Source organism: Cherax quadricarinatus, chromosome 86 (assembly GCF_038502225.1).
Source record: "Cherax quadricarinatus isolate ZL_2023a chromosome 86, ASM3850222v1, whole genome shotgun sequence".
Classification (NCBI taxonomy): Eukaryota; Metazoa; Arthropoda; class Malacostraca; order Decapoda; family Parastacidae; genus Cherax; species Cherax quadricarinatus.
In genome coordinates this window covers 4,239,742-4,267,056 of record NC_091377.1, presented here as the reverse complement: position 1 = coordinate 4,267,056, position 27,315 = coordinate 4,239,742, and the positions used below count along the sequence as shown (strand labels likewise).

General features: G+C 38.5%; 1 protein-coding gene across 2 annotated transcripts; it reads right to left on the bottom strand.

Annotated features, from left to right (window-relative positions):
* Window positions 1-15: 15 nt before the first annotated feature.
* LOC128702979 (ankyrin repeat and SOCS box protein 7) lies at window positions 16-27,315 on the bottom strand. 2 transcript variants are annotated; one of them, XM_053797484.2, is made up of 4 exons: window positions 27,178-27,315; window positions 8,460-8,650; window positions 7,325-7,516; window positions 16-6,002 (listed from the first exon to the last, which is right to left on the bottom strand). In XM_053797484.2, the coding sequence occupies exons 2-4, from the start codon at window positions 8,644-8,646 to the stop codon at window positions 5,227-5,229; spliced, it is 1,155 nt and encodes a 384-aa protein (XP_053653459.1). In that variant the 5' UTR covers window positions 8,647-8,650; window positions 27,178-27,315; the 3' UTR covers window positions 16-5,226. The 2 variants fall into 2 exon arrangements, with proteins under 2 accessions (XP_053653459.1, XP_053653458.1); XM_053797483.2 differs by lacking the exon at window positions 27,178-27,315 and adding an exon at window positions 16,158-16,365.

Genomic DNA, 27,315 nt, shown 5'->3' with positions numbered 1-27,315 from the left:
CAGGTAAAATCAATAGAAAAAACTATTTTATTAAAGCTTAATCTCGTAGAACAAAGTTTATCATAAATTTAAGGTATTGCACATTTTCTTCTGACATGCTGACCTCATGCAATGAGTGTAAAAAGTAAAATGGCAAAATTACTATTACAAAAATTATTAGGAAGAACATATCTTTATCCTTCTGGAAAGTGTATTTCACAAACCACTTATTAATACATAACTCCAGATCTTTACTACCAGCATATATCACCATATTTCAAAATTTCATTACCTGACATCTTGAATATCACTGGATTATACCATTACAATAATTACATAGAAACATTACAAAGTAATGAATATACAGTAGGACCTCCATATCCACATGTTTGGTTTCTGCGGTTTCAGTTATCTGCTGTGTACCGTGGGCCGAAAATAACCCTTAATTTTGCTTATTAATGACTTTGGGCCAAAGCACAAAAGTAGTGATGATGGCAGTTCTTCAAAGCCTAAGAGAAGCCGTGAAGTGTTTCCCATCAACGAAAAAGTGCTAATTCTCAACTTACTGTGCGTAATTTATCAATTAAACTTTATCATAGGTATGTATGTAAACAAAAAAATTACATATACAGTGGACCCCCGGTTTACGATATTATTTCATTCCAGAAGTATGTTCAGGTGCCATTACTGAACGAATTTGTTCCCATAAGGAATATTGTGAATTAGATTAGTCCATTTCAGACCCCCAAACATACACGTACAAACGCACTTACATAAATACACTTACATAATTGGTCGCATTGGGAGCTGATCGTAAACCGGGGGTCCACTGTATAGGGTTTCCAACTATCCATGGTAGGTCTTGGAATGTTTTCCCCATGGATACAAGGGTCCTACTGTACAACTAATGCTGATTATCCCACAATTCTACAACTCAATCATATATAGTATACTCACACCACAATAAAAAGTAGGTAGCTTATGCAAACCACATGCTTTAATTCGAGAAATAAAACTAGACTACTGCCTAACAATGTAAATGATATCCTTGGATCAAAGCTGATTTTATCTAAATATTGTAAGATGACTGTAGACACTATAACCATGATACATGACTGAACAGGGATGAGATTAAAACAATGGCAGCCAATGTGACACAAAGCCCTAAGAGAAATAAAATGCAATAGTAAGGGGCCTCTACCTTCTCTAACTTCAAGATACAAGGCTGCTTTCTCTTGTATGTTTCTTCTCTGTATGAGGCACCTTTTACTGCACATTTATCTTACAAAGCTCTCATAACCATCTATGAAAGCTGTATATACAGGATTTTTTCATGTTTGTGGGGAGAAATTGATCCAACAAACAAGTGTCATCATGACAACTTTCCATTTTGGAAAAAAAAGTTTTTTCACCCCAAAAAAATCACAATTTTCGGCCAGATTTTCAAAATTCATTAAAATCACACCAGGCGTACTATTTTCTATGCTGATTCAGAATATACACTTAAAAATGTAAAATGAGATAATTTTAGCATAATACGAGGCCTTAATTTCCAGGTAATTCCTAATGGAGGAAGCTAACATTTTCATTAAGATTATTCATTATGGAAAATAACTAAAAATCATGAAAAATACCTAAAAATACGAAAAATAACTGAAAGTTATCAAAAATAACGAGAAATGACTAAAAATTACGAGAAATAACAAAGAATTTTGAAAAATAGCCATAAATTTTGAAAAGTAAATAAATATTACCCCAAAAAATCACTCCATTTCAACTATTTTTGATGCTACTTAAGTATATGCACTTAATGACCTTACAGTTTTAGCATTTACTATAATAACAACAATAAGTAGTAAGGAATATATGAAGATGCAAAAGCATGAACTCAGTAATGCAATAAAGGCACCATTAGTCTGATGTATATTTTACTTTATTTAAGCATAAGATTTATAAACTTTCCATGAGCCATTAGTAGAGAGATATAAAAAATCTCATAAATTGGTACATTGATTAGTATTTGGAAAGAACATGCATATATTGCAGTTTCTTTTTATCTTTGATATCATAAAGAACATATTATGGATACCTTGAAAAGACACCACTAATTCTACAAGGCCATTAGAATTATTGTAGCATTCACTGGTAATGGAAATTTAATACGAACAATTCATTATTAAGCTGTCTTTGAGAATGACTGCAAGAGGAATGTAAAAGAAATTTTAGTATAAGTAATATCTGAAGATCATGTTGCACATGACCCTTTGGTAGATACAAGGAGGACAATTGGTATTTTTATTTATATTTAGTCATTTGCCTGCTCGTTCCAATAATTTTACCCATCTATGACTAACTTTTCTCAGTAATAACATAAATTTGGAATCTCCTGTCAGTTACTAAAATATGTTATAATAACTAGGGCAGGTGTGCTATTCACTGTATCATGCCATCCTAATAGGTTTAATCCAACTAGGTGTATTACTACATGTACTGTATATACACTTGGAAGGTTAGCATGGGTGCTACTGTGATCACTATTGTCATAATGGTTATAGTGGTAGCCATGCTAATCTTCCAAGTATGGATATAAATACACCTACCAGGATGAACCTTCATGCCAGTATGGTACAGTTGCTAGTACATTGGCCCGGTAGTCTAGGAAATGGCTTACCATGTGTTTGAACCCTCCGTCCAGAGAGTGGTTTACATTCATGTTATTAAGATTTTACGTTATATTTTACAATAATTTGTAATGGCTCAAAAGCCTGATCAAGGTATGTTTCGAGGTAGTATTGCAATGCCCATTTTCTAATTGACCCGTAAGAAAACAAATACTATACAACATTCTACATTCTGGTAGCATTTGCTTTTAAACACACTGGCCATCTACCACTGAAGTAGTGTGACCCAACAAAAATGAAACGCACTCAACTTTATTCATTCAATAGTTGTCTTGCTAAAAGTGTGCAGACAACACAATTCAAATGACACTCTGAACTGCAACATCCCTGCCCTTCCTTCAGAATGCAGACACTACCTTTCCCACCTCCAGGACTCAAGTTTGGCAAACCAATTTCTATGAATCCCTTTCCAACAAAAAATCAAGCCATAAAAACCACTTGTCTCCACTCACTCTGATATAACATTCACACAAGTCTGCTGGATACTTAAAACCTAGCACTTAAAAACATTATCCCCCTCCCTTCAACCTTCTGAGGATGGCCCCTACCTCTCCTTCCTTCCACCCCAGCTTTGTACACCCCATTCATCATCCTTATCTATTCCATCCTCTTTAAATGCCCTCAGTCTCTGTATAGATTATATACAAGTGTTAACAAATTGAAAACAACAAACTGTCGAACCCAAGATTTAACAGACCTCAAGTGAATGGACTTCAGAAATACAAGACAAAATTAACTGGGTTAATTGATTCAGAAACAATGGACAAAGTTCACTGAATGGAAAATTATTCATTACTGTTATGATCACAGCAAAATAATCACCTTTATTAACCACAAACAACAGGACCAGCCACCCTCTCCTCCCTATTAGTCCATTAAATCAAGGGATTACTGTATTAACAGGAATATAATTTATACATTAAAAACAAAAATAGCTTATCTTTTACACCTATCCCAAGTGTAATCTCTTGTACCATCTATGAGAATCATATTTCTTTGTAATCTCATCCAAAATACTTCAGGGCTAAATTAAAACAGGAAACCCTGGATATAGTTGGCCTTGATATATAATGAACCCTTCAAGTACCACACATAATCTACTTATAAACTCATTTAATTTCGATGTGTACTACTGTACCTCTAATGTGTACAGTACTGCACAAGGTACACAACAGATTACCTAAGTGCTTTTTATGCAAGTTTTTAATATTCTGAATGAATGGACACTCAGAGAATCTCCCCCTTAGTCTTTTATATTGAAGATTTACTGTTTATTATTTCTTGGAAACCCTTTAAAAAAAAAAAAACGGTATTCAAGAGAGCATTACAAGAGTTGCACTACCTATGTGGACTTGATTATTTTCCTGGCTTCTCTTACTTTATTACATTTTCTGGCTTCTCTTACTTTATTACATTTTCTGGCTTCTCTTACTTTATTACATTTTCTGGCTTCTCTTACTTAGTCTTATTTTTCTGGCTTCTCTTACTTGTCTATTATTTTTCAACAATTTAAAAAATATATGGTAGCATTTTTTGTGAATAATAATAATAATAATAATAATAATAATAATAACAATACAGTAATAATAAATTTTATAAATACATAGTTTATAAAAACCAATATGACAATTTGGTTTCTATAACTGAGAATTTAAATTAAATACTGTAGCAAATGAGAAATGTGCACATTAAACATGCCTATGAACTAAGTGATTGCAACTTCTTTGGCAAATGAGTCAAGTGTTGCTATGTAATAAAGTTTACTGAGGATAACCTGCATAAGAAACTTTGCCTACCTGACACTACAATATAGAGAGGCAATTACACATTATCAAATTATACCAATTATGCTGTAAATGAAGAACTGTCATCTAAAATATTTACATCAAAATGGTATACAATACCGACAGGTTGGTAGGTAAGACACATAGGCAACAGTTAGGCAACTTTATTCCGAAACGTACTACTACTACTACTACTCTGCACCTCTCCTTCCGACAGTATTTAAGTCTCCGCACTGTCGCTTGATCTTCAGATAGTTCCTGACTATGGAACTGAACTTCTCCAGGCTGAGGGACTGACAACCTCAAATTCTACAACTTCAAGGGTGATGGACTGACTACATCGTCTTCACATCTCTACTGTTCCTGCCTACTTTCTGTATTCGACTGAAGAAGCCTACTGTGTAGGCGACACATTTCGGAATAAAGTTGCCTAACTGTTGCCTATGTGTCTTACCTAAAATATTTACATTAGAAAACTTAAATTATATGCATTTTTTTAAATATGGAAACATCCAAACATGAGCTAGATAATTCTATACACAGTAGATTTATCCACTGAACAAAATGCAGCACATCATTCTATTTGATACTCAACTAAGTACAGTATCTTCATAAATTACATGTCAACACATAATCCTCTAAGCATTTTCTCAGTTCATCTCTGAAATAAATAATAAAATAGCACCTTCAAAGAGAGTTGAGTACCATTAAAGTTCAATAGTATGCTAACTGCATGGCATGACATTTTCTTGTGACTATGAGTGGTATTTTTTTTTCAATAACTATAGGCTTACTGATTGGAAAGTAAGAAAGTCTTGCCACACAGAAGGCAGAGTCGCTTTTGAAAGCGCACGAAGGGCACCAGGACCCAGATGATGAGTGAGTGCTCGGCGACACAAACTAGAGAGGCAAGGAGGTTGTCTTGTGGCTTCTTCAAGTAGTGCACGAATGCCAGAGTCCCGTACTTCATTTTCTATGTCCCCTCCTCGTATCAGTTTTTTAGTACGTGCTCCAGCAGCCAAGAGCAGAGCTACCGCACCCCAAGTAGCATCTCTTGCTGCTGATACCAAAGGAGTATGTCCCAAGTGATCCTCGGTGTTCGTGTCTGCTCCTGCAGTGAGGAGAAGACGCAAAAGATTGAGACGGTGCTCTAAAACAGCCAAGTGTAATGGTGTATGGCCTAAAGGGCCTTTAGAGTTAAGGGCAGCCCTTGTTCCTACTTCCACTACTGCTGCAAGAATACTCTCTGCATCTTGTCTACCACTTTTCACCGCAATATGTAGAGGTGTTTCCATGCCAGAGTTTGTTATACAAGCTGCAACTGGATGAACCATTGCCAGTATTCTCACCGTAAAGGCTTTCACACCATTTACATCAACAGCATAATGAAGTGCTGTATTGCCTCGATTATCAATAGTTTCAGGATTTGCATGGGCACTGAGTAGAATCTCAACAATTTCAGAATTTGCTGATGCAGCAGCATAGTGGAGTGGTGTACAGCCATCCCCATCAACGACATCTACAGCTGCTTCTTGGGATAATAAAAGCTTCACCAAATCTGAGATAAAAGAAATAATTAAGAGAAGATGGTACATGACTTTTTTAATGAAATGGACACTATAAGAATCAAAGGCTTATGCATTTGTGCAACAAGCACTAACAGCCTGACTGAAGGCCTAGAGTCTGACAGAGCCAAGAGAGAAATGATTCCTGGCATCTACAAGTTACTGAATAATGAGCTATTTTTGATTTTCTAGCCAGAGTGCTTCATTCCTGTAAGACAAAACATTGCAACACTGTATGGCTTAATTAAGCTAAATTTGAGCTAAAGGTGCCTGCTCATAAATCCTGTCAGTGGGAATCTGGGAAGGTGTATGAAGAATGAGAAAGGAATGATTAACATCTGGTGAGAAGCAGTTGTGTTTCATATCGTCTACATCAGCTGCCTGTTTTGAATTGTAGCTTAAGTCTATGTGGAATTTATCTTCAAGTTACCTTGATGAAACAGCTAGCAGGTGAAAAGACTATTAGCAGCAACAGCCTGGTTGACCAGACAAGCACCAGATGAGCCTGACCTATGGCTGGGCTCAGGGAGTAGAAAAATTCATGGAACTAATCAAAGGCAGGAACAGTATGAGGCAATGTTTTGAGAGCTCTAAAACCTGTATGAGCCCAAGCAGTTTGTCAAAAAGACCTGCCTACAGCTTCACTGGTGCTGCAAAGAATCTAACTCAAACATCTCGGGGAAAAAGCTCACTGGGGAAAAGATGATCTATCAGTCTGTGTCAAGTAGTCATAACAGAGGCTATAAGAACCCTTTTACACTCAAGAACTAGGAAATGCCCCCTTTATACAAGCAACTATACCTTTCTTTCTTTCAACACACCGGCCGTATCCCACCGAGGCAGGGTGGCCCAAAAGAAAAAATGAAAGTTTCTCCTTTTACATTTAGTAATATATACAGGAGAAGAGGTTACTAGCCCCTTGCTCCCGGCATTTTAGTCACCTCTTACAACACGCATGGCTTACGGAGGAAGAATTCTGTTCCACTTTCCCATGGAGGTAAGAGGAAATAAACAAGAACAAGAACTAGAAAGAAAATAGAAGAAAACCCAGAGGAGTGTGTGTATATATGCTTGTACATGTATGTGAAATGTGACCTAAGTGTAAGTAGAAGTAGCAAGACGTACCTGAAATCTTGCATGTGTATGAGACAGAATAAAAAGACACCAGCAATCCTACCATCGTGTAAAACGATTACAGGCTTCTGTTTTACACTCACTTGGCAGGACGGTAGTACCTCCCTGGGCGGTTGCTGTCTACCAACCTACTACCTACATTTTCCAATTTATACTGCATAAAATAGACTTGAAAAGTTACCTTGATTGCCTCTCACAGCAGCAAGATGGAGTGGAGTCCGTCCTTGATGTGTCCGAGCATTGACATTGGCACGAGCTTTAATGAGGAGGCCAGCCAAATTAGTATAACTGTGTGTACATGCTATGTGAAGTGGTGTTAGGCCTCCAGAATCTCCTTGGTTAATGCTTACACCCAACTCAACCAAGAGCTGAACTGAAATAAAACACACATTTAATTTTAAAGTTGTAAAATATAAAGGATAATTAATATTATTATTTTGGCAGTAATTACTGACCATATAACTTGACTGGCATCAAGATAATGAGTTATGCAATTCCTATATGAAACACAATATACAGCCATCATTACTTAACGGCCCTGACATCCAAAATTAGGTAAATGCAAATTCACGTTTCATTAGTTACTAGATATTTTTTTTATTAACAAATCAGCCATTTCCCACCAAGGCAGGGTGGTTCAAAAAAGAAAACCTTTCATCATCATTCACTCCATAACTGTCTTCCCAGAGGCACACTTACACTACAGTTATAAAACTGCAACATTAACACCCCTCCTTCAGAACGCAGGAGCTGTACTTCCCACCTCCAGGACTCAAGTCTGGCCTGCTGGTTTCCCTGAATCCCTTCATAAATCTTACTTTGGGCATGCCAACAGTATGTCAAGTCCTAAAAACCATTTGTCTCCACTCACTCCTATCTAACGTGCTCACTCACGCTTGCTGGAAGTCCAAACCCCTCACACACAAAACTCCTTTAAGATATGGTAAAAGAAATCTACTTTCCATCAAAGAAACTGCCATTTAATATTCACATGAAATAACATAGATTTCTTGGGAATACAGGATACTGATTACATTGTAGTGTAATAATTTTACACTAAGTAGACTTGAAAAGGCTTATGCAGTCTAGTGAACCATTGCCAACTAGCCTGTGGTGTGTTACTGACATATTTCTGTACTAAATGTTTCTTATGGCTAGGTACAATGTGCATGGGAAATCTCTCTCTCAGAAAATTTAAATAAAATAAGAAAAAGAATGTCTATTCATACCCCGGCGGGTTCAATCCCGGCCGGGGTATGGTTTGAAAACTAACAAAGTGTGGCTCCTAATATTATAACTGAATAAACCAAACTTACCCATGTCAAGAGCATTGTTCTCAACACAGAGACAGAGTGCTGGTCTCTGCTGAGAATTAATTGAGAAGCGTATATCAGTGTCCACTCCAGCTTGGAAAAGTTTATGGGCACGCATAACGTCATTATTCTGGATTGCCACCAAAAGTTGAGAGTCCAGTGCCCAACGACGCACCACAGATGCCATCATTTAACTGTAAGGAAAATGGCAAATCTTGCATCATAAACTTAATAAAGACACTATGACATTACACAAATAATCTGCACTTAGGAAAAGGATAAAAATGACAATATTTAAACCTGACCTGGATTTGTGACTTTTCATTCTTTCTTTACATTATAATAATAATAATGAGTAATTAATTTCAACACAATACAATGTTTATACAGAGATGGGCAACATTTAGTTGTGCATGCAGAAAGCCCATAGTTATGCAGAGAATTTCAGGCAAACATGATGACAAGAGCACAAGCTTGTGAAAGTTAAAACAAAAAGAATGTAACTGATTCCCTTTATACTGGCACTTCATGGCTTTTATGGGTTTAGTGCCTCCCTATAAATATACTATAATATGTCACTTACAACTACATATTGTGGCATTTGTAATTTAAAATGCTTTTGTAAAGTCACAACCCTTCCTTTCCTTGATGTCTATCCTCCATAACACAATCATCTACTCAGTTTTAGAGAATTGTATATCAAAAACCCTCCAACAAAAATGATCTTGTACACATCTAATCTCACCAAGATGCCAGGACCAAACACAACATAGCCTCTTAGGTAAAAGGGCACAGATGCACCGAATGACATTTTATTGTGTCATCTGTTATCAACAAATTTTGTTGAAAATAAGAAAAAGTTTGGAGTGAGATTAACAAGTTAAGAAAGCCTAGAGAACAAATGGATTTGTCAGTTAAAAATAGGAGAGGAGAGTTATTAAATGGAGAGTTAGAGGTATTGGGAAGATGGAGGGAATATTTTGAGGAATTGTTAAATGTTGATGAAGATAGGGAAGCTGTGATTTCGTGTATAGGGCAAGGAGGAATAACATCTTGCAGGAGTGAGGAAGAGCCAGTTGTGAGTGTGGGGGAAGTTCGTGAGGCAGTGGGTAAAATGAAACGGGGTAAGGCAGCCGGGATTGATGGGATAAAGATAGAAATGTTAAAAGCAGGTGGGGATATAGTTTTGGAGTGGTTGGTGCAATTATTTAATAAATGTATGGAAGAGGGTAAGGTACCTAGGGATTGGCAGAGAGCATGCATAGTTCCTTTGTATAAAGGCAAAGGGGATAAAAGAGAGTGTAAAAATTATAGGGGGATAAGTCTGTTGAGTATACCTGGTAAAGTGTATGGTAGAGTTATTATTGAAAGAATTAAGAGTAAGACGGAGAATAAGATAGCAGATGAACAAGGAGGCTTTAGGAAAGGTAGGGGGTGTGTGGACCAGGTGTTTACAGTGAAACATATAAGTGAACAGTATTTAGATAAGGCTAAAGTGAACAGTATTTAGATAAGGCTAAAGAGGTCTTTGTGGCATTTATGGATTTGGAAAAGGCGTATGACAGGGTGGATAGGGGGGCAATGTGGCAGATGTTGCAGGTGTATGGTGTAGGAGGTAGGTTACTGAAAGCAGTGAAGAGTTTTTACGAGGATAGTGAGGCTCAAGTTAGAGTATGTAGGAAAGAGGGAAATTATTTCCCAGTAAAAGTAGGCCTTAGACAAGGATGTGTGATGTCACCGTGGTTGTTTAATATATTTATAGATGGGGTTGTAAGAGAAGTAAATGCGAGGGTCTTGGCAAGAGGCGTGGAGTTAAAAGATAAAGAATCACACATAAAGTGGGAGTTGTCACAGTTGCTCTTTGCTGATGACACTGTGCTCTTGGGAGATTCTGAAGAGGAGTTGCAGAGATTGGTGGATGAATTTGGTAGGGTGTGCAAAAGAAGAAAGTGAATACAGGAAAGAGTAAGGTTATGAGGATAACAAAAAGATTAGGTGATGAAAGATTGGATATCAGATTGGAGGGAGAGAGTATGGAGGAGGTGAATGTATTCAGATACAGTGGACCCCCGGTTAACGATATTTTTTCACTCCAGAAGTATGTTCAGGTGCCAGTACTGACCGAATTTGTTCCCATAAGGAATATTGTGAAGTAAATTAGTCCATTTCAGACCCCCAAACGTACACGTACAAACGCACTTACATAAATACACTTACATAATTGGTCGCATTCGGAGGTGATCATTATGCGGGGGTCCACTGTATTTGGGAGTGGACGTGTCAGCGGATGGGTCTATGAAAGATGAGGTGAATCATAGAATTGATGAGGGGAAAAGGGTGAGTGGTGCACTTAGGAGTCTGTGGAGACAAAGAACTTTGTCCTTGGAGGCAAAGAGGGGAATGTATGAGAGTATAGTTTACCAACGCTCTTATATGGGTGTGAAGCATGGGTGATGAATGTTGCAGCGAGGAGAAGGCTGGAGGCAGTGGAGATGTCATGTCTGAGGGCAATGTGTGGTGTGAATATAATGCAGAGAATTCGTAGTTTGGAAGTTAGGAGGAGGTGCGGGATTACCAAAACTGTTGTTCAGAGGGCTGAGGAAGGGTTGTTGAGGTGGTTCGGACATGTAGAGAGAATGGAGCGAAACAGAATGATTTGAAGAGTGTATCAGTCTGTAGTGGAAGGAAGGTGGGGTAGGGGTCGGCCTAGGAAAGGTTGGAGGGAGGGGGTAAAGGAGGTTTTGTGTGCGAGGGGCTTGGACTTCCAGCAGGCATGCGTGAGCGTGTTTGATAGGAGCGAATGGAGACAAATGGTTTTTAATACTTGACGTGCTGTTGGAGTGTGAGCAAAGTAACATTTATGAAGGGGTTCAGGGAAACCGGCAGGCCGGACTTGAGTCCTGGAGATGGGAAGTACAGTGCCTGCACTCTGAAGGAGGGGTGTTAATGTTGCAGTTTAAAAACTGTAGTGTAAAGCACCCTTCTGGCAAGACAGTGATGGAGTGAATGATGGTGAAAGTTTTTCTTTTTCGGGCCACCCTGCCTTGGTGGGAATCGGCCAGTGTGATAATAAAAAAAAAAATCTGTGTCCTTTCATCTAACATTTTGTAGGTAATTCTACCATCATTACAACATAGCCTCTTCATCTGAGCCTATAGAATTTGCAGCATTTCACTTGCAACACCTTTTTCTTCGCAAATTTCTACTCAACTTTAGAGTACAACACATTATGTAAAACCGAAGTCTAAAGACTATCATTCTTCCCATAGGTCAAAAAGCAATCCACACTGCACCTAATATCTGGAAGTTGAACATCATGTTGCAGTAATACCCTTCAAAACATTCAAGGACATTGATTATCCAACTGCACCTACACTATCCCCTGTGCCATGAGTGGCAAGTATTACACCAGTGAAACTGCACTAAGCCTTGATGTCAGATTTCATGAAGATACATGTATACAGGCTACATATCACAATATTATTATTATTATGAGGAAAGCACTAAACCCATAGGGGTCATTGTGCCTGGGGTATGGGAAGCAATTGGTTTCAATCCAAGGGGAAGACAAGTTCAATTCCTTGGATCAAGAGAGCAACCTGTTTCATACAGAGACAAACTCACATACCTCATAGCATGGAACAAGGCCAAGCTCATCTTAATAGGGTTAGGAAGATATGCTAAGAAGCAGTCAATACCAGGGTACATAACACCAAACAGAATCAGGGCGCTGTCAGCCTAACCAAACCTCTTGGTGACCTTCCTATATATGGTCCCACACAAACCTCGGACCTAATCTACTGCTTTTGTTGTCAATGAATATGACATGACCTCTCCTAGCATCCACCTCATTAGGATACATATTCAAGTAGTACTTTTGGGGTTTTCTGCAGACTGGACGAAACCAAATTCTGAGTGAAACGTTTAAATCAGAGGCTTGCTTTGACTTGCCTATAATGTACGAGTATCAGTCATGGCATAAGAATGCCTAGCATGGGCCAGTAGATCTGCTGCAGTGCTACTTTTATAAGAACATAAGAACGAAGGAACACTGCAGAAGGCCTACTGGCCCATACGAGGCAGGTCCAAGTCTCCTACCGGCTTAAGCCAATGCACCCAACCTAGTCAGGTCAGGTCACATTGACTTAAGGGAGGAACACGGCAACCGACCTGGTAGCACAAGCTATTAGGTCCAACTCACACCCACCCACATCCACTCATGTATTTATCCAACCTATTTTTAAAGCTACACAACGTTCTGGCCTCTATAACTGTACTCGGGAGTTTGTTCCACTCATCCACAACTCTATTACCAAACCAGTACTTTCCTATATCCTTCCTGAATCTGAATTTTTCCAACTTAAAACCATTGCTGCGTGTCCTGTCTAGGCTAGATATTTTCAGCACACTATTTACATCCCCTTTATTTATTCCTGTCTTCCATTTATACACCTCAATCATATCCCCCCTAATTCTACGTCTTTCTAGAGAGTGCAGTTTCAGGGCCCTTAGTCTATCCTCATAGGGAAGGTTTCTGATACATGGGATCAACTTTGTCATCCTCCTTTGTACATTTTCCAGAGAATTTATATCCATTCTGTAATACGGTGACCAAAACTGTGCAGCATAATCTAAATGAGGCCGAACCAAGGATGTATAGAGTTGAAGAACAACCTGAGGACTCCTATTATTTATGCTTCTTGATATGAAGCCAAGGATTCTATTAGCTTTATTGCGAACACTTATGCACTGTTGTCTTGGTTTCAGATTACTGCTAACCAGAACTCCTAAATCTTTTTCGCAATCCGTAATATTAAGATCTACATTATTTAGTTTATATGTGGCATGGTTATTGTCCTGTCCAACATTTAGAACTTTGCATTTGTCTATATTAAACTGCATCTGCCACTTCTCCGACCACTGCATCAGTCTATTCAAATCTTCCTGGAGTGCTCGAATGTCCTCGTCAGAATGAATTCGACGGCCTATTTTGGTGTCATCGGCAAACTTGCCGATGTCGCTCTTTATGCCCTCATCTATGTCGTTTATGTAGATTGTGAACAACAGGGGGCCCAACACTGACCCCTGTGGAACACCGCTCGTGACGCTTCCCCACTCTGATTTCTCCCCATTTATGCAAACTCTCTGCTGCCTATTTGTCAACCATGCCTCTATCCAGGAAAAAATTTCTCCTATTCCATGTGCTTTAATTTTCCTCAATAGTCTCTGATGTGGGACCCTGTCAACATTATCTCATTATTAGCAGTACATTTGATACACAGACATGTTTATCACGCCCGCGTGTCCTTTGCTTTAATACAACCACCAGTCCTGATAATACATTACAACCTATTCCAAATTTAACTTATCCATTAACTTGAGTGTCTTTAATGAGGAAACGTTTCGCCACACATTGGCTTCTTCATACAAAGAATAATGGTGAAAATCGTGAGTTTGAGGTAATCAGTCGGGAGTCGACGTAATCAGTCAGTATGACTACTGAACCTTGTAAAAGGTGAATGACCGCTTCACAACCCACAAGACTCTCATCCCCCGACCTTTACAATCAACGATGCACCAAAAGTTCAGCATTGTTGGCATAAAATAAAAAAAAAAAACACTTCTGGTATATGCGATGCGAGTCATACTTATACTCAGTTATCTTGATTTGTGTATTTAACCTAGTATGTAAATTTAAACAGCGCTTCCTTTAATATTTTCTGCTTCGCATGGGCCAGTAGGCGTGCTGCAGTGCTCCTTTCTAATGTTCTTAACAATTTTACTTGGCAGTTTATTTCGCTTCTGCATAACTACTGAAAATTCAAAATAATATCATATCCATTTTTCTTCAAAATGGTATTCAGTTAAAGGGCACCATAGTTTTCAACACCTCTCGGCTACCCATTGTTTGAAAAAAAAAGGTCACAAGAAAAAATAACAGGAAAAAAAATCACAGGAAAAAAGCCACAAAAAAGTCACAGGAAAAAGCCACATTAAAGTCACAATTTTAAAGGACCCCAACGGAAATAAGTCAGTGTCTGACTTTTTTGGGTTATCCTACACATATGCTGCTATGTATGATAATCTATGTAACTGTATTTGTGTATACCTGAATAAACTTACTTGGCAAAGAAAAAAAAGTCACATTTTATTTACGTTAGATTGCGACTTTTTCCAGGATCCGATTACATCATCCACTACTTCGTATACAATGAGTTTGTTGGCAAGAAGTGTGACAGAATCCCCGTAAAATTTAACCAAGACGAAATATTACTGCTTCAATCACAACTTAAATCACTCAGGACTTAATCTGGATACATTACGTATCCCCCCCCCCCTCCCGCTTATATAAAACACGCTTAAAAAATTTTAAAGACCCTGTCACGTGTTGCAAATCAAGGTCACTTTTCGAGGCCACGACGTTCAGAGCCTGGATGTTGGTTAAGGGCTCTTGATCCAATTAAATATAAACACCTTCCCCCTTTTTGACTATCTCCCATTCCCGAGGTGTTGCAAGGGCCTTGTGGATTTAGCGATTCCCCATACAATTATCTCGAGGACACAATATTTTCGGACTGACAAATAATAGTGGAAATGTTCCAAAAAGAATAAATCCTTGACAATAACATTATTCATGATACACGTATATATTTGAATGTTGCTGGGGCTTGTTCAGACATCGTGCTGCCGGAAGTGTTGTATCGTTTTTATTTTTCTAATATATTTACTTGTGGTTAAAAATACCTACAATCAAGAAAAAATGTTTCTAATTACAGAAAACGTTCAAAAATTGGCCCTGGGAAGCAAGTAATAAACGATGTGAAGAATGATACATTGTACAAAAAAAAAATATTTATGTACCAGTGTTGTACCAGTCTAAGTCACACAGACGACACCTTATTTCTGCCCTGGAATATGTTGTTAGTAATATATCCTAACCAATGGACTATCACACATGATCTGTAGTGAATACAAATTACAAAGTACACCTCCGTATTGAAAGGAAATATTGCAATACATATCTACAATTAGCAAACGTGAACACAAACGTTACAAAATGTATCGCTAGTAAAAACGTTACAAAATGCATCGCTAGTAAGAAACGTTACAAAATGCATCGCTAGTAAAAAACGTTACAAAATGCATCGCTAGTGAAAAACGTTACAAAATGCATCGCTAGTGAAAAACGTTACAAAATGCATCGCTAGTAATAAACGTTACAAAATGCATCGCTAGCGAAAAACGTTACAAAATGCATCGCTAGTAATAAACGTTACAAAATGCATCGCTAGTGAAAGCAAAATTTGTAGAACTCATCTATGTAGTGAAAAGGTTACAAAATGTGTCTACGTTATGAAAAGAAAGGTTACAAAATACACATTTGTAGGGAAAACATTACAAAGTACATACACTGCAACACAGTGAAAACAAACTACAAAATATATCAACATGTGATCCTTGTATATGCAGGATGTGGTGTACTGGATACGAGGGAGATAAAGTTAACCACACTACCTGTGTTTGGAACGCATAATTTGCATGTAACCTTTAGGAAACAAACATTGGATACTCTTAACATTCCAGCACCGATTACCCAGAGCTCTTCAAACAAAACAAAACAAAACAAAAAAACTAATATCAGATGACTGAAATTGGCATCCAGTTGGCTGAACAGTAGTAGTTCATTACACGCTGTCTTACCTTTTAAACAACTGGGAGCGTAAAATGATCTAACTTTGCTAGACAGTAATCGGAAATGCTTCAACACACACTCCCGCATGTATATGTAATATACATATGACTTCTCTCTTGAATGCTTATGTAATATACATATGCCAGTCACAAAGTAAAGATAGAGCTTATCTGCGTTCGTACTGTCTGTAGTGTGGCGGTGTACTGATGCTCACTTCTCAGTGGATAGTGGACCTCACACCCTGTCTTGGGGAACCCCCCTTCACCACCTTACGTTTCCGCTCTTGTATCTCCTTTAAGGGGATGCCTAGATGCTGGTGAAGAACTCTTGCTCTATGGCAATGGAGCTACCCTCCTCTTCATTTGATTAAACCACATTGTCTCTACCCCGTCAACCCCATTTCCCAGCTGTTATATATCCTCTAAGTCTAAGAGGTATAGCGTTTCACTATTAGTATAATAATAATCTTCTATTTTGGTGATTAGACACTAATGAACAAGGTAAATACAGATACCGAGAGATGTATAGCTGTGTAAATATAGTACACTGAGAATACTGTACTTCAATCCTAATTTCTGGGATTAAATAACCTTGACTGGTGTACAGGTAACTGTAGCATTTACGGGCCACGTGTAGTCGTTAGGCCTCAAATTAAACCTAACAAATGAATTAATCACCGAAAGGGGGGTTGGAGAAGAGGGGATCAATGAGAAAAACTAGCAAAGTGGCTTCAGATGAATAATGGTAAATTCTAAGAACAGGAAAAAAATTAAAGGAACAAGGAAAATTTTAAGAACAGAATTTCTCATGGACAGGTTGAGTAATGCGTATGTCAGAGGATCTCTGTATATAATTAGTGTGAGGTAGTTCGCAATTACAACAGGTTTGTGTGTCGCATGTGGTAAGGTTCGTTGGTATAATCTAAAATATGTCATGTAATGTGTCTGTCTCGCGACTAGCGAACAAAAGATGGAGCCTCCACCACTCCTTGTGCTGAATGATTCACTGTAGTTTGGCTCTTTATATATATAAAATACAACAGAAATATTGTAATTGGCAGTCTAAGTTGTGGTTTGTAAATTCGGTGATGAGATATGGTGTTCCATGCCCAGCAACCACCACAAACTACACTTCACAGCTGGCTGCTTGCCATCCACTTCTTCAAATGCGTTCCCTGTAAAATCCGTTCCTGCACACCTCCTGATAGTATAAATTGAACACGTACATAACACTAGACACGAAGCCTCGTAAAAAAAAAATTGCAAAAGCAAGAGTAGCCACATGTGAGACCAAATGCAAGAATTGTCTGCCACTTTAATTGTAACCCACATGATGCAAGAGCTGACGAAACTATGCATACACAGGGCTCTTCAGACGTCACATACTCTGTAGATTTTTTTATTCACAATGAATGATCCTTTAATCATTGTGACCACGTAAGCCTTATTCATAAGTAACTAAGGCTTTGAGGAAGTGTATCTATTTATCTGAATTATTCTGTAATAAAAATTAATAAGTTTCAAATGATTATAGGGTGTATTGATCGAGGCAGTGGGCCAGCGTTCTACGTCTGAGCTCAACACAAAAAAAAAAAACTTGTTCAACCTGTCCTGACCACAACAACGCCACACTTGACTAGCATACCTACCCCTCCTCCCTTACCATGAACTTGGTTCTATACTCCTGAGCTGGGAGAAACAGGATCACTTTCTAGCAAGTTCAACAAAAACAAACAAAAAAATAACACTGAACTGCATATGCCAAACCATGATGGAATTTTAATAAACAGTCCATTACTGAACATCAGTTGCAGCCAATAAACCAGTGGAAGGTTTCAGTCATATGACCAAAAGCTCAACGAAGAGAGTCATCCTATGATTAAATTAAGACACGTGGCAGGAAAAAAAATCCTATTTCCCCTAACAATGGAAATACAACCACTACCGTCCTTTGAGTAGTGGGAACCTGGACTGCAGCTTGCTTAGAAAACAATTGAAAAAGCTCCGTATCGAGTTAAGAGCACAGATGGAAGATTTAAAGAAGAAAGTGAAGATTATCAGAGAGGAGAATAAATTAACATTTAGAAGAAAAATCTTTTTTACTAACAAATGAACCATTATATTTACACTAATGACAGGCGTGACGTGAAGTGTACAACTGAATGAGTCATAATTAAAAGGTGTAAATATAGTGCTGAAAATAAAATAAAATAAAATAAAATGGGTAATAATGGATTAAAATATAAACTTTTACATTCTGAACATTTCAAATGAGGCTCTTGATCCAAGAAATTGGAGTTACCCTCCCGTTAGAATTAAGCCTAATCCTCATCCTGTAGGCGATGTACGACGCCATTCTGTTGTTTACTAAAAAAATATTAATTTAACAAGAGGTAGCACGACTGCAGCTACCATGATCATGTTTCACCTATTACCCCTGCTCACCTAGCAATACATAGGTACCTGGATGTTCGCCAAATGTGGTTGGCACCTTGGGAAAGAGGACCAAAATATCACAATAAAAATTAGTATTTCGGTGGCTGCGCGATCATAAAAAAAAGGTACACCCATACTGCATACTCCCAGTCCCATGTACTTCAATATATGTGACTGGAATAGTGCAGAGTGCGGCAAATATTTGTAGCGTTGAAGATTCGAAGTAAATCAGAAGAGGCATTCACAAATCACAGTATTATTATTATTATTATTATTATTATTATTATTATTATTATTATTATCAGCATCAAAATGAAGCGCTGAACCTACAAGGGTCATCCGTCACAAATCACATGGAAACTAATATTAAAATTTCAATAAATTATATTACATTCAGAAATTATCGCATGAAAAGCAGCATTTCAAACTTCCAAATTTCACCCCTCCCCCCTTCTCCACAAAATGGGACCTAAACAGGCCAAAACCAACTGTAATATTTCTCTAAGACTGCCCAGCTTTCAATCAAGTGCGGGTCCGAACATGATAATCATGTCCATGAGGATGCGATCCACAAAAGTCGACTGACTCCTAGGTAGTGTATTTATTTATTACTAGGTAACAGGGGCAGTAGCTGTTAAAAGACAACCAAACGTCCCACCTTATCCTGGGCTCCACACAGGAACTTCGTGGTTGTGAGCCTAGCAGCTACCTACGAGGATCCTGGGCTCAACACAGGATTTTCGTGGTTGTGAGCCTAGCACGCTACCAATGCTACGAGGATCCTGGGTTCCACACAGGATTTTCGTGGTTGTGAGCCTAGCACGCTACCAATGCTACGAGGATCCTGGGCTCCACACAGGATCTTCGTGGTTGTGAGCCTAGCACGCTACCAATGCTACGAGGATTCTGTGAATTTTTGCATTATTATTCATCTTCCCTGCTTTAACTCATAACACGGATCTCTCTCCTGCTTTAACTCATAACACGGATCTCTCTCCTGCTTTAACTTTAACATAACACGGATCTCTCTCCTGCTTTAACTCATAACACGGATCTCTCTCCTGCTTTAACTTTAACATAACACGGATCTCTCTCCTGCTTTAACTCATAACACGGATCTCTCTCCTGCTTTAACTTTAACATAACACGGATCTCTCTCCTGCTTTAACATAACACGGATCTCTCTCCTGCTTTAACTTTAACATAACACGGATCTCTCTCCCGCTTTAACTCATAACACAGTTGTCTATGTAAATATGTTGAAACAACGAATCCAGTTTCGACCCCACGCAGCTTCCTCAAAACCCACTCATACGGGTTATCATACATTTCTTTTTTTTAAGCAAATCTTTTATTAGGTTAAAACAGTAAATTAGTATGGTCCATTCAGATTATTTCTCACAGAGATACATTTGCTACAATAGTAAGTTAATAGAATACATTATATCATGATATGCGCATTATATCATAGATATGCACAGCATTTCGGGCAGTCTAAAACTAGGACTAATACTAGCTGTATACAAATAAAAAATATATTTATTGGGCACTGTATATATGTAAATATAGGTCACATTAAAACATAAATCAACATGGTACTGGGGTAGTGGAGAGTCGATCCTCAGTCTTCTAAACCCTGGATGGGGCAATATTTCAACGGGTACTCTAGCCCCTCTGTGTATGTGGGAACACTGCGGGTGTGGGTGATGCAATGGGTGAGGCAGCCCCATGAGAGACAAGATTGATGTGATGGTTGTTGCGAGGCAGCCCGCTGAAAGAGACGAGCAGCCTGCGTTTCTTTCAACAAGTTTGGGTACACCCGTAGTGTGCGGTTCGATTGCTAGCGCACTCAGCTCGCACTGACGTCCAGAGGTCGATCCCCGGTACGGGTGGAAACATTAGGACGTGTTTCCTTAAGGCACCCGATATGGTTCCATGGTCACCTATCTGTAAAATAGGTACTTGGGTGTTAGTCGACTGGCGTAGGTCGCATCTTGAGGACAAAACTGACCTAATTAGCCCGAAATGCTCTACATAACAAGAGGCTTTCAATATAGTAGTATGTTACTGATGTCAACCAGGCCTGTACACTTAGTACATGTACTTGTAAAAATAGAGATTATTATTAATATTAATTATGCTTGATGAGAGTTGACGGAGTTACATGTTCACATTCCTCATATCTTAGTTCTCTCAACACAAAGAGATACCCAAGCGTTGCACATGCGTCTTATTCATCAATGTAACTACACATATAATAAAACTATCAAATTGTCTTTATAAGATTTTAAAGAGACGACAGCTGGATGTGTGTTCTCTATCGGCTAAGGTTGGGACTACTTTTGGAATGGGCCAGACTTGGCATTGGCTAGGCTTGGATCGGGCCTGACTTAAAATGGGCCAAGTGCAGACCAAGAGAGAGGAGTAAGGTATGAGGGTAGAGGTGGACATGGTGTTGCGCTGTTGCTGCCGCTGCTGCGACCTTCAACTGGTACAGTCCTACGTCTTACCTCGCCTTCGTTATCCCTCTTAGCCCCTCCTTTTTATCCATCTCGAATCTTCATCTGTCTTTGGCCCCTTTTTATCCATCTCAGATCCTTGTTACCCATCTTAGACCACTTTTATTCATCTCAGACCCCTATCCATTTCAGCTCATCTCAGACCCCTATCCATTTCAGCTCATCTCAGACTCTTGTTATCCATCTTAGATCCTTATTATCCATCTCAAATCCTTGTCTTCTATCTGGGATCCATGTTACTTATCCCCTCACCCTTATCCTCTAAGGACAGAACAGCATAGCCAGACACTGCGGGGGGGTTCCTACAATGTAACTATAGAATGTGGTAGTTGCACACTGTGGCTCCTCATATAATGCAACTACGTACAGAATATGGCAGCCATACACAGCGGACGTTCCCATATACACCTACCATCCGACTGTATTTCATACAGAGCTGGTACAGGTACTGGCGCACTGTGGGTGTTCCCACAATCAATCATACTGAACAATATAGCGAGTGTTCTCTTAATTACCTATCATACAGAATAGAGCAGCCGCATAATGTGGTACTTAATTATGTTAAATAAAAGAATGAGCTATACACATCTTCATTACAATGTGCTCACTCACAACTTTCTAATGAACAATTCATTACCACAGTCATTGAGATAAGTTAACATCGGAGACTAGTTTTGTGGTCTTCTGCCCTTCAAAGGAAGTACCTTGAAGCTGGTGAATGGCTCCGGGAACTGTAGTTACCGTCAACTTTAATTAAACGTGATTGTCTCCCATATTCTAGGCGTTGTATCACCCCTACATGTTTAGCACTTCCCATAATTATATATAACGATGTGGACAGCCCCGACTGATGCTCAAACTACAGACTGTACAGAACTCTCGACACCACAGGCACTATTACTATTACATGACAATTCCTAGGACTAAGAGCTCCTTATTGATGTTCAGGAACCTCCACTGAGAGATCTAAGATTTAAAATACCCATACTTCAAACAATACAACCCTTCTTAAAGGTAGAAATGTGAAGGAAGAAAAACGTTTTGTGGCAAATACAAAAGAACATGAAGGTAGCTAGGATGGCGGAGTGGCAGACAAGGTTCTAGTTGGGAGAGCTCCAACCTGTTATTGTGAGGGTAGACAGGTTCAAGGTCTCGGCCAGCACAGCCGAGTGTTTTCATGCTCCTCCCGCCCACCTCTTATTAAAAAGTAGTAGCAACAGCTTTCCTAAACCGTAAAAGCTATAGCGGAATGCTTGACGATTTCTTCATCACCTTCATGAGTCTCCCAGTTCTGACTCACAGATTTCACTACCTGATGTACAAAACTCATCCTGTAACTTTTGTTCCCGCCATGTAAATATTATATACAACAGAGTAAGGTAGCAACACACTGCTCCGTTAACCTCTGCTTACTAATACCAGAACACAATGTGAGCCTTGCAATGCCAACGGATGCTTACAATATTTAGCAGATCTCATGACTAAGAGCCGAGTCAGTATAATTTTCCTTGAACAGACTCCCCCCCTCCCCCAACACACTTCCTCAGATGTTCACTCTGCTCTTCTTTTTACGTGGATATGCACAACATGTATATTTAATGAATTATTACCTTTCATGACGCAAACACTTAAAAAAATTTAATCTTTTCGTCTCGTGTTTATTGGACAACACTAGATCTTTGTTCCTTCTCGTTTTTTACAGAATTACTCACTGTCGTGTTTCTGAAGTACCCACTTTTTGGTTTATTAATACTCAATCGTATTTTATGTGTAGTATTATTATTATTATTATTATTATTATTATTATTATTATTATTATTATTATTATTATGTGAAGCTCTAAACCTGTAAGAAGTGTGGCAAGAAGGTTCGATCACCGGCAAGGGTGAAAACATAGGGCGTGTTTCCTTACACCTGATGTACCGTTCACCTAGCAAGCAAATAGGTACCTGGATGTTAGTCGACTGGTGTGGGTCGCATCCTGGGGGGGCAAGATATAAGGACCCCTATGGAAATACGTATGGCAGAGTCCTCGATGACGCACTGACTTTCCTGGGTTATCCAGGGTGGCTAACCCTCCAGGGTTAATAATCCGAACAAAATCTTAACTCGTGGGGAAATGGGAGACAATCAGGTTCGATCCAAGGAAGGGAAAGATGAGTCCAATTCCTGACATCAAGAGCAGTTTTGGCTAATACGCTAACCCTACTTTATTGTCACACTTGCTAGTCTATTTAGCCTCACTTTCCGACTAGTTTATAAACTCACTGGCTACCCTGCATCTATTGGCTAGCTTCTAAGGTTACTAGTTTAAAATGTAAGACATGTAAGGAAATATGCCCATCATCTCCACCTGCCCCACTATCGAGCTTGGATCTTCCTATTGTGAGACAAAGCTCTCTAGAGAAAATGGAAGATATGAGAGTAACAAGTAATGCATCAGGCAAGTGACGCCATTAGCAAATAACAACTTGCAGAAATACTCGGCACGAAGGCCACACCTTGCTAACACTAGTTTACACCATCTCTGTCCCATGGCACACACACCACCTGGCCTTTCTTGGTGTTATATATATATATATATATATATATATATATATATATATATATATATATATATATATATATATATATATATATATATATACATATATGTATATATATATATATAATTTTTTTTTTTTCAACAAGTCGGCCGTCTCCCACCGAGGCAGGGTGACCCAAAAAAGAAAGAAAATCCCCAAAAAGAAAATACTTTCATCATCATTCAACACTTTCACCACACTCGCACATTATCACTGTTTTTGCAGAGGTGCTCAGAATACAACAGTCTAGAAGCATACACATATAAAGATACACAACATATCCCTCCAAACTGCCAATATCCCACCTATATTTTATATTCTATGTGAACATTTATTAATAAACAGAATACATTTACAGAAAAACACATACATGACTACAATGGTACAATGCAGCAAGCATTTCCCCTCTGGATGGCCATGCTGAGGCGCTGGAACATGAAAGTGGCTGCCCTTGGGTCCCTGGTGGTGTCGATGAGTCTGGAACCCAATTCTTTAAGGAAACGTGTGGCATTTTTTTCCCCATGATCCCAAGGTCTCTGATCCCACTGGGACAAATTGATACTGTTGGCTTATGTCCTGTACTTGCTGATCTTGTACTCCTCCCTGTGGTCAGCAGCTCCTCCCTGTCGCCCAACACTGTGATGGATATAGGTGTCAGCCAGTGTGGACACACAGGTATAGTCCCATGCTAAGAGCTTGCTATTCTTCCAAGGATAGATGGTGATCCCGTCGGGGCGATTTGCTGGGTTGTGGGTATTGGCTGCTAGTGATCGGGGCTCCCTCTCGGCTGGGCATCCAGCTGTAGCAAGGGTTCTCTTTATGATGTCGTTGACCTCATTGTGTCTTGCATGCCAGCCCTTGGTTTTGGAACAGTTAAGATCATGTAGACCGTATTGGTCTGCTTGCGCTTCACAGCAAATACACATATATTCTGTGTGAATTGGGGCAGCAAGGTGCAGAGCCACTGTAATACGGAGAGTCTTAGGGTCAAGTCGCGTTCCCATTGCCAATATGGGAACTGTTTGGAGGAAGTCCCCAGAGTGAAGTGCACTCACAGCCTGGAGATGGGCAGTCTATCTGATGTTTCAACCCTGAGCATGTTGGCAAGCACCTTATCAGCGATCGAGCCATCCTAGCTTGACTGTTTGTGAGCCAGTGCTGCACTAGGGTTTGGTGCTGGAGCAGCTATGCCAGTGATGGCACTGGCATAGCTAGGGTCCTGTATTCCTGCTGAGTCACTGAGGTTATCAGGAAGAATTTGTCTTATATATATATATATATATATATATATATATATATATATATATATATATATATATATATATATATATATATATATATATATATATATATATATAACTGGAGAGAGTTCCGGGGGTCAATACCCCCGCAGCCCGGTCTGTGACCTGGCCTCATGGTGGATTATATATATATATATATATATATATATATATATATATATATATATATATATATATATATATATATATATATATATATATATAATAATAATAATAATAATAATTCAATAACTTATCAAAATATCCTCACCATCTTTCCAGCACTGCCATCTCTCCATCTTACTTCTCCCCTCTTTCTTTTTAACTGCTAATGCCATTTGCTCTTCAAGCTTCTTCACCTTACTGATCTCTCCCTAAAACAATCTGGCTAACTAGTTTGCCTGAATTTCTTCAGCCAAACTGGTTAGCCAGATTGGAGTATACACAAGGTAACAACCTTGTTCATACTCCAACAGTATGTTGTCATAAAAACCTTGTGTTTCCACTCATTCCAATCTAATGCACCAACACCAGCCTGTTAGATGTTCAAGCCCATAGCACTTAAACCTTTCTTAGCCCCTTCCTTCCAATCTATCCTGGAATGACTCCTGTGCCTACTTCCTTCCATTCCAGCTTTATGTATCCTCTTTGTCATCCTATTCTGCTTCATCCTTTCTAAATACCTAAATCACTTCAACAACCCCTTGCAGGACATTATTTATATTTCCTTTATTTATTCCTGTTTTCCAATTGTACACTTCAAGAATAACACTGCTGTGTATTTTATTAATACTGTAAATTTTTATTTACAGCATTAATAAAATTGATAAATTATACACAATAAGTGGAGAATTATCACTTTTTAAATGATGGGAAGCACTTCACAGCTCTTGGGTTTTGAAGAACTGCCATCGTCTCTACTTTTGAACTATGGGGCCATCATTTTGCAAAATTAAGAGGTATTTTTGGGCCACAGTAAACCGGAAGATAACTGAAACCGTGGATACCAAATCAGCGGATATTGGGGTTCTATTGTATTGCTTACAAAATATATCTGGTTTCATTAGTAGGCCTTGACCTACAAGTTCCCTTGCACCTGTGTCCAGGGCAAATCTTACCATCATATTTTGGATACTTCTTAATTTATTTTTCATAATTTTCGTCAAAGAAGAGATCAGTGATGAAGTGATAATGCATACATCACTATTCAAGAGCCTGACACAGGGTCTTGTATGCATTAGTGGAAGAAGACTTATTATAAATTATTAAACTGTGTAATGAGGAGTCCAACTCAACAGTGAATTTGGTGAAATATCAAGGAATATCATTTTATTGCTGAATTTCAGGTGAATTAAACATGAATAATGCATTAAAAGAAAGCAAATGTCAGGTAAAGTTCCTGTATAGGCAAGCATAGTGCCTACCTGCCCATACAAGAACCTTTGTCTAGCTTTTATACAATGTCATGTAGACTATTCTTGTTCTTCATGGTACTTAGCTCTAACAAAAAAAAAAATCAAAAGACTACATATTACCCAAAATAAATGACGAGATTAATCCTGAACCTGGATATAAATTTATTCTGAATTATTAATCTGATTTTGTCCTATTAATACAGAATATTACAAAGAAAGGATTTGGTGACATGTATATATGTCTTAATATTTAAATTAATAAAGCCCCAATTGAAATGTCGCATAATAATAATATATATTTTTTCAACAGTATACAGGAAATGTAGTTTACATGCAATCAAAGACTATTAAGACACAAAAAATCCACTTGCATGTGGTGCATTTTGGATTTTATTGAATTATACATTTTGTGCTCATAATATTAGTGTCAAAAGGATTATACAAAATACTTTATATACGTACCCATAGCCTAAATACTTATTTATATTTATTAGGAACCACTGAAGTTACTGGCGTCATATATCATCTATGGAATACGAAGTATTCAGCTTTTATCCAAAAGGGTCAGGTTCGGTTCCTTGGAACAAGAGCCCCGAGGTATCAGGCAACCTCCCTTCAGGGCTATTATGATTACAATAACTGAGCGCTAAACTCACAAGGGTCATACAGCCTTCAGGGCTACACAAAAGCATATTCAAATTCATGCAAATCGGAAGCTAAGACTCAACTACATTTTAACAGTTTTAAAAATGAAAGTAATCATCAGCTCAATGTCTTGTGTTGCTCATACTTACCAGTTCTTAAATATGAGCAGCTGAAACAGTTTACAAGGAACGTCGTCACGTTATTGAAGATTTAACCATTAAATAATTGACAAATTTTACGCCCTCATCGATATTCCTCAACACAGTTTGTTGCTACTCAGGTTGTTA

Excerpts from the sequence above, each read along its gene's own strand:
- LOC128702979 (XM_053797484.2), bottom strand. The coding sequence starts at position 8,646 with ATGATGGCATCTGTGGTGCGTCGTTGGGCACTGGACTCTCAACTTTTG. Across the intron at positions 7,517-8,459 it reads GAACAATGCTCTTGACATGG|TTCAGCTCTTGGTTGAGTTG; the intron begins GTAAGTTTGGTT and ends GTTTTATTTCAG. Across the intron at positions 6,003-7,324 it reads TGCTGTGAGAGGCAATCAAG|ATTTGGTGAAGCTTTTATTA; the intron begins GTAACTTTTCAA and ends CTTTTATCTCAG.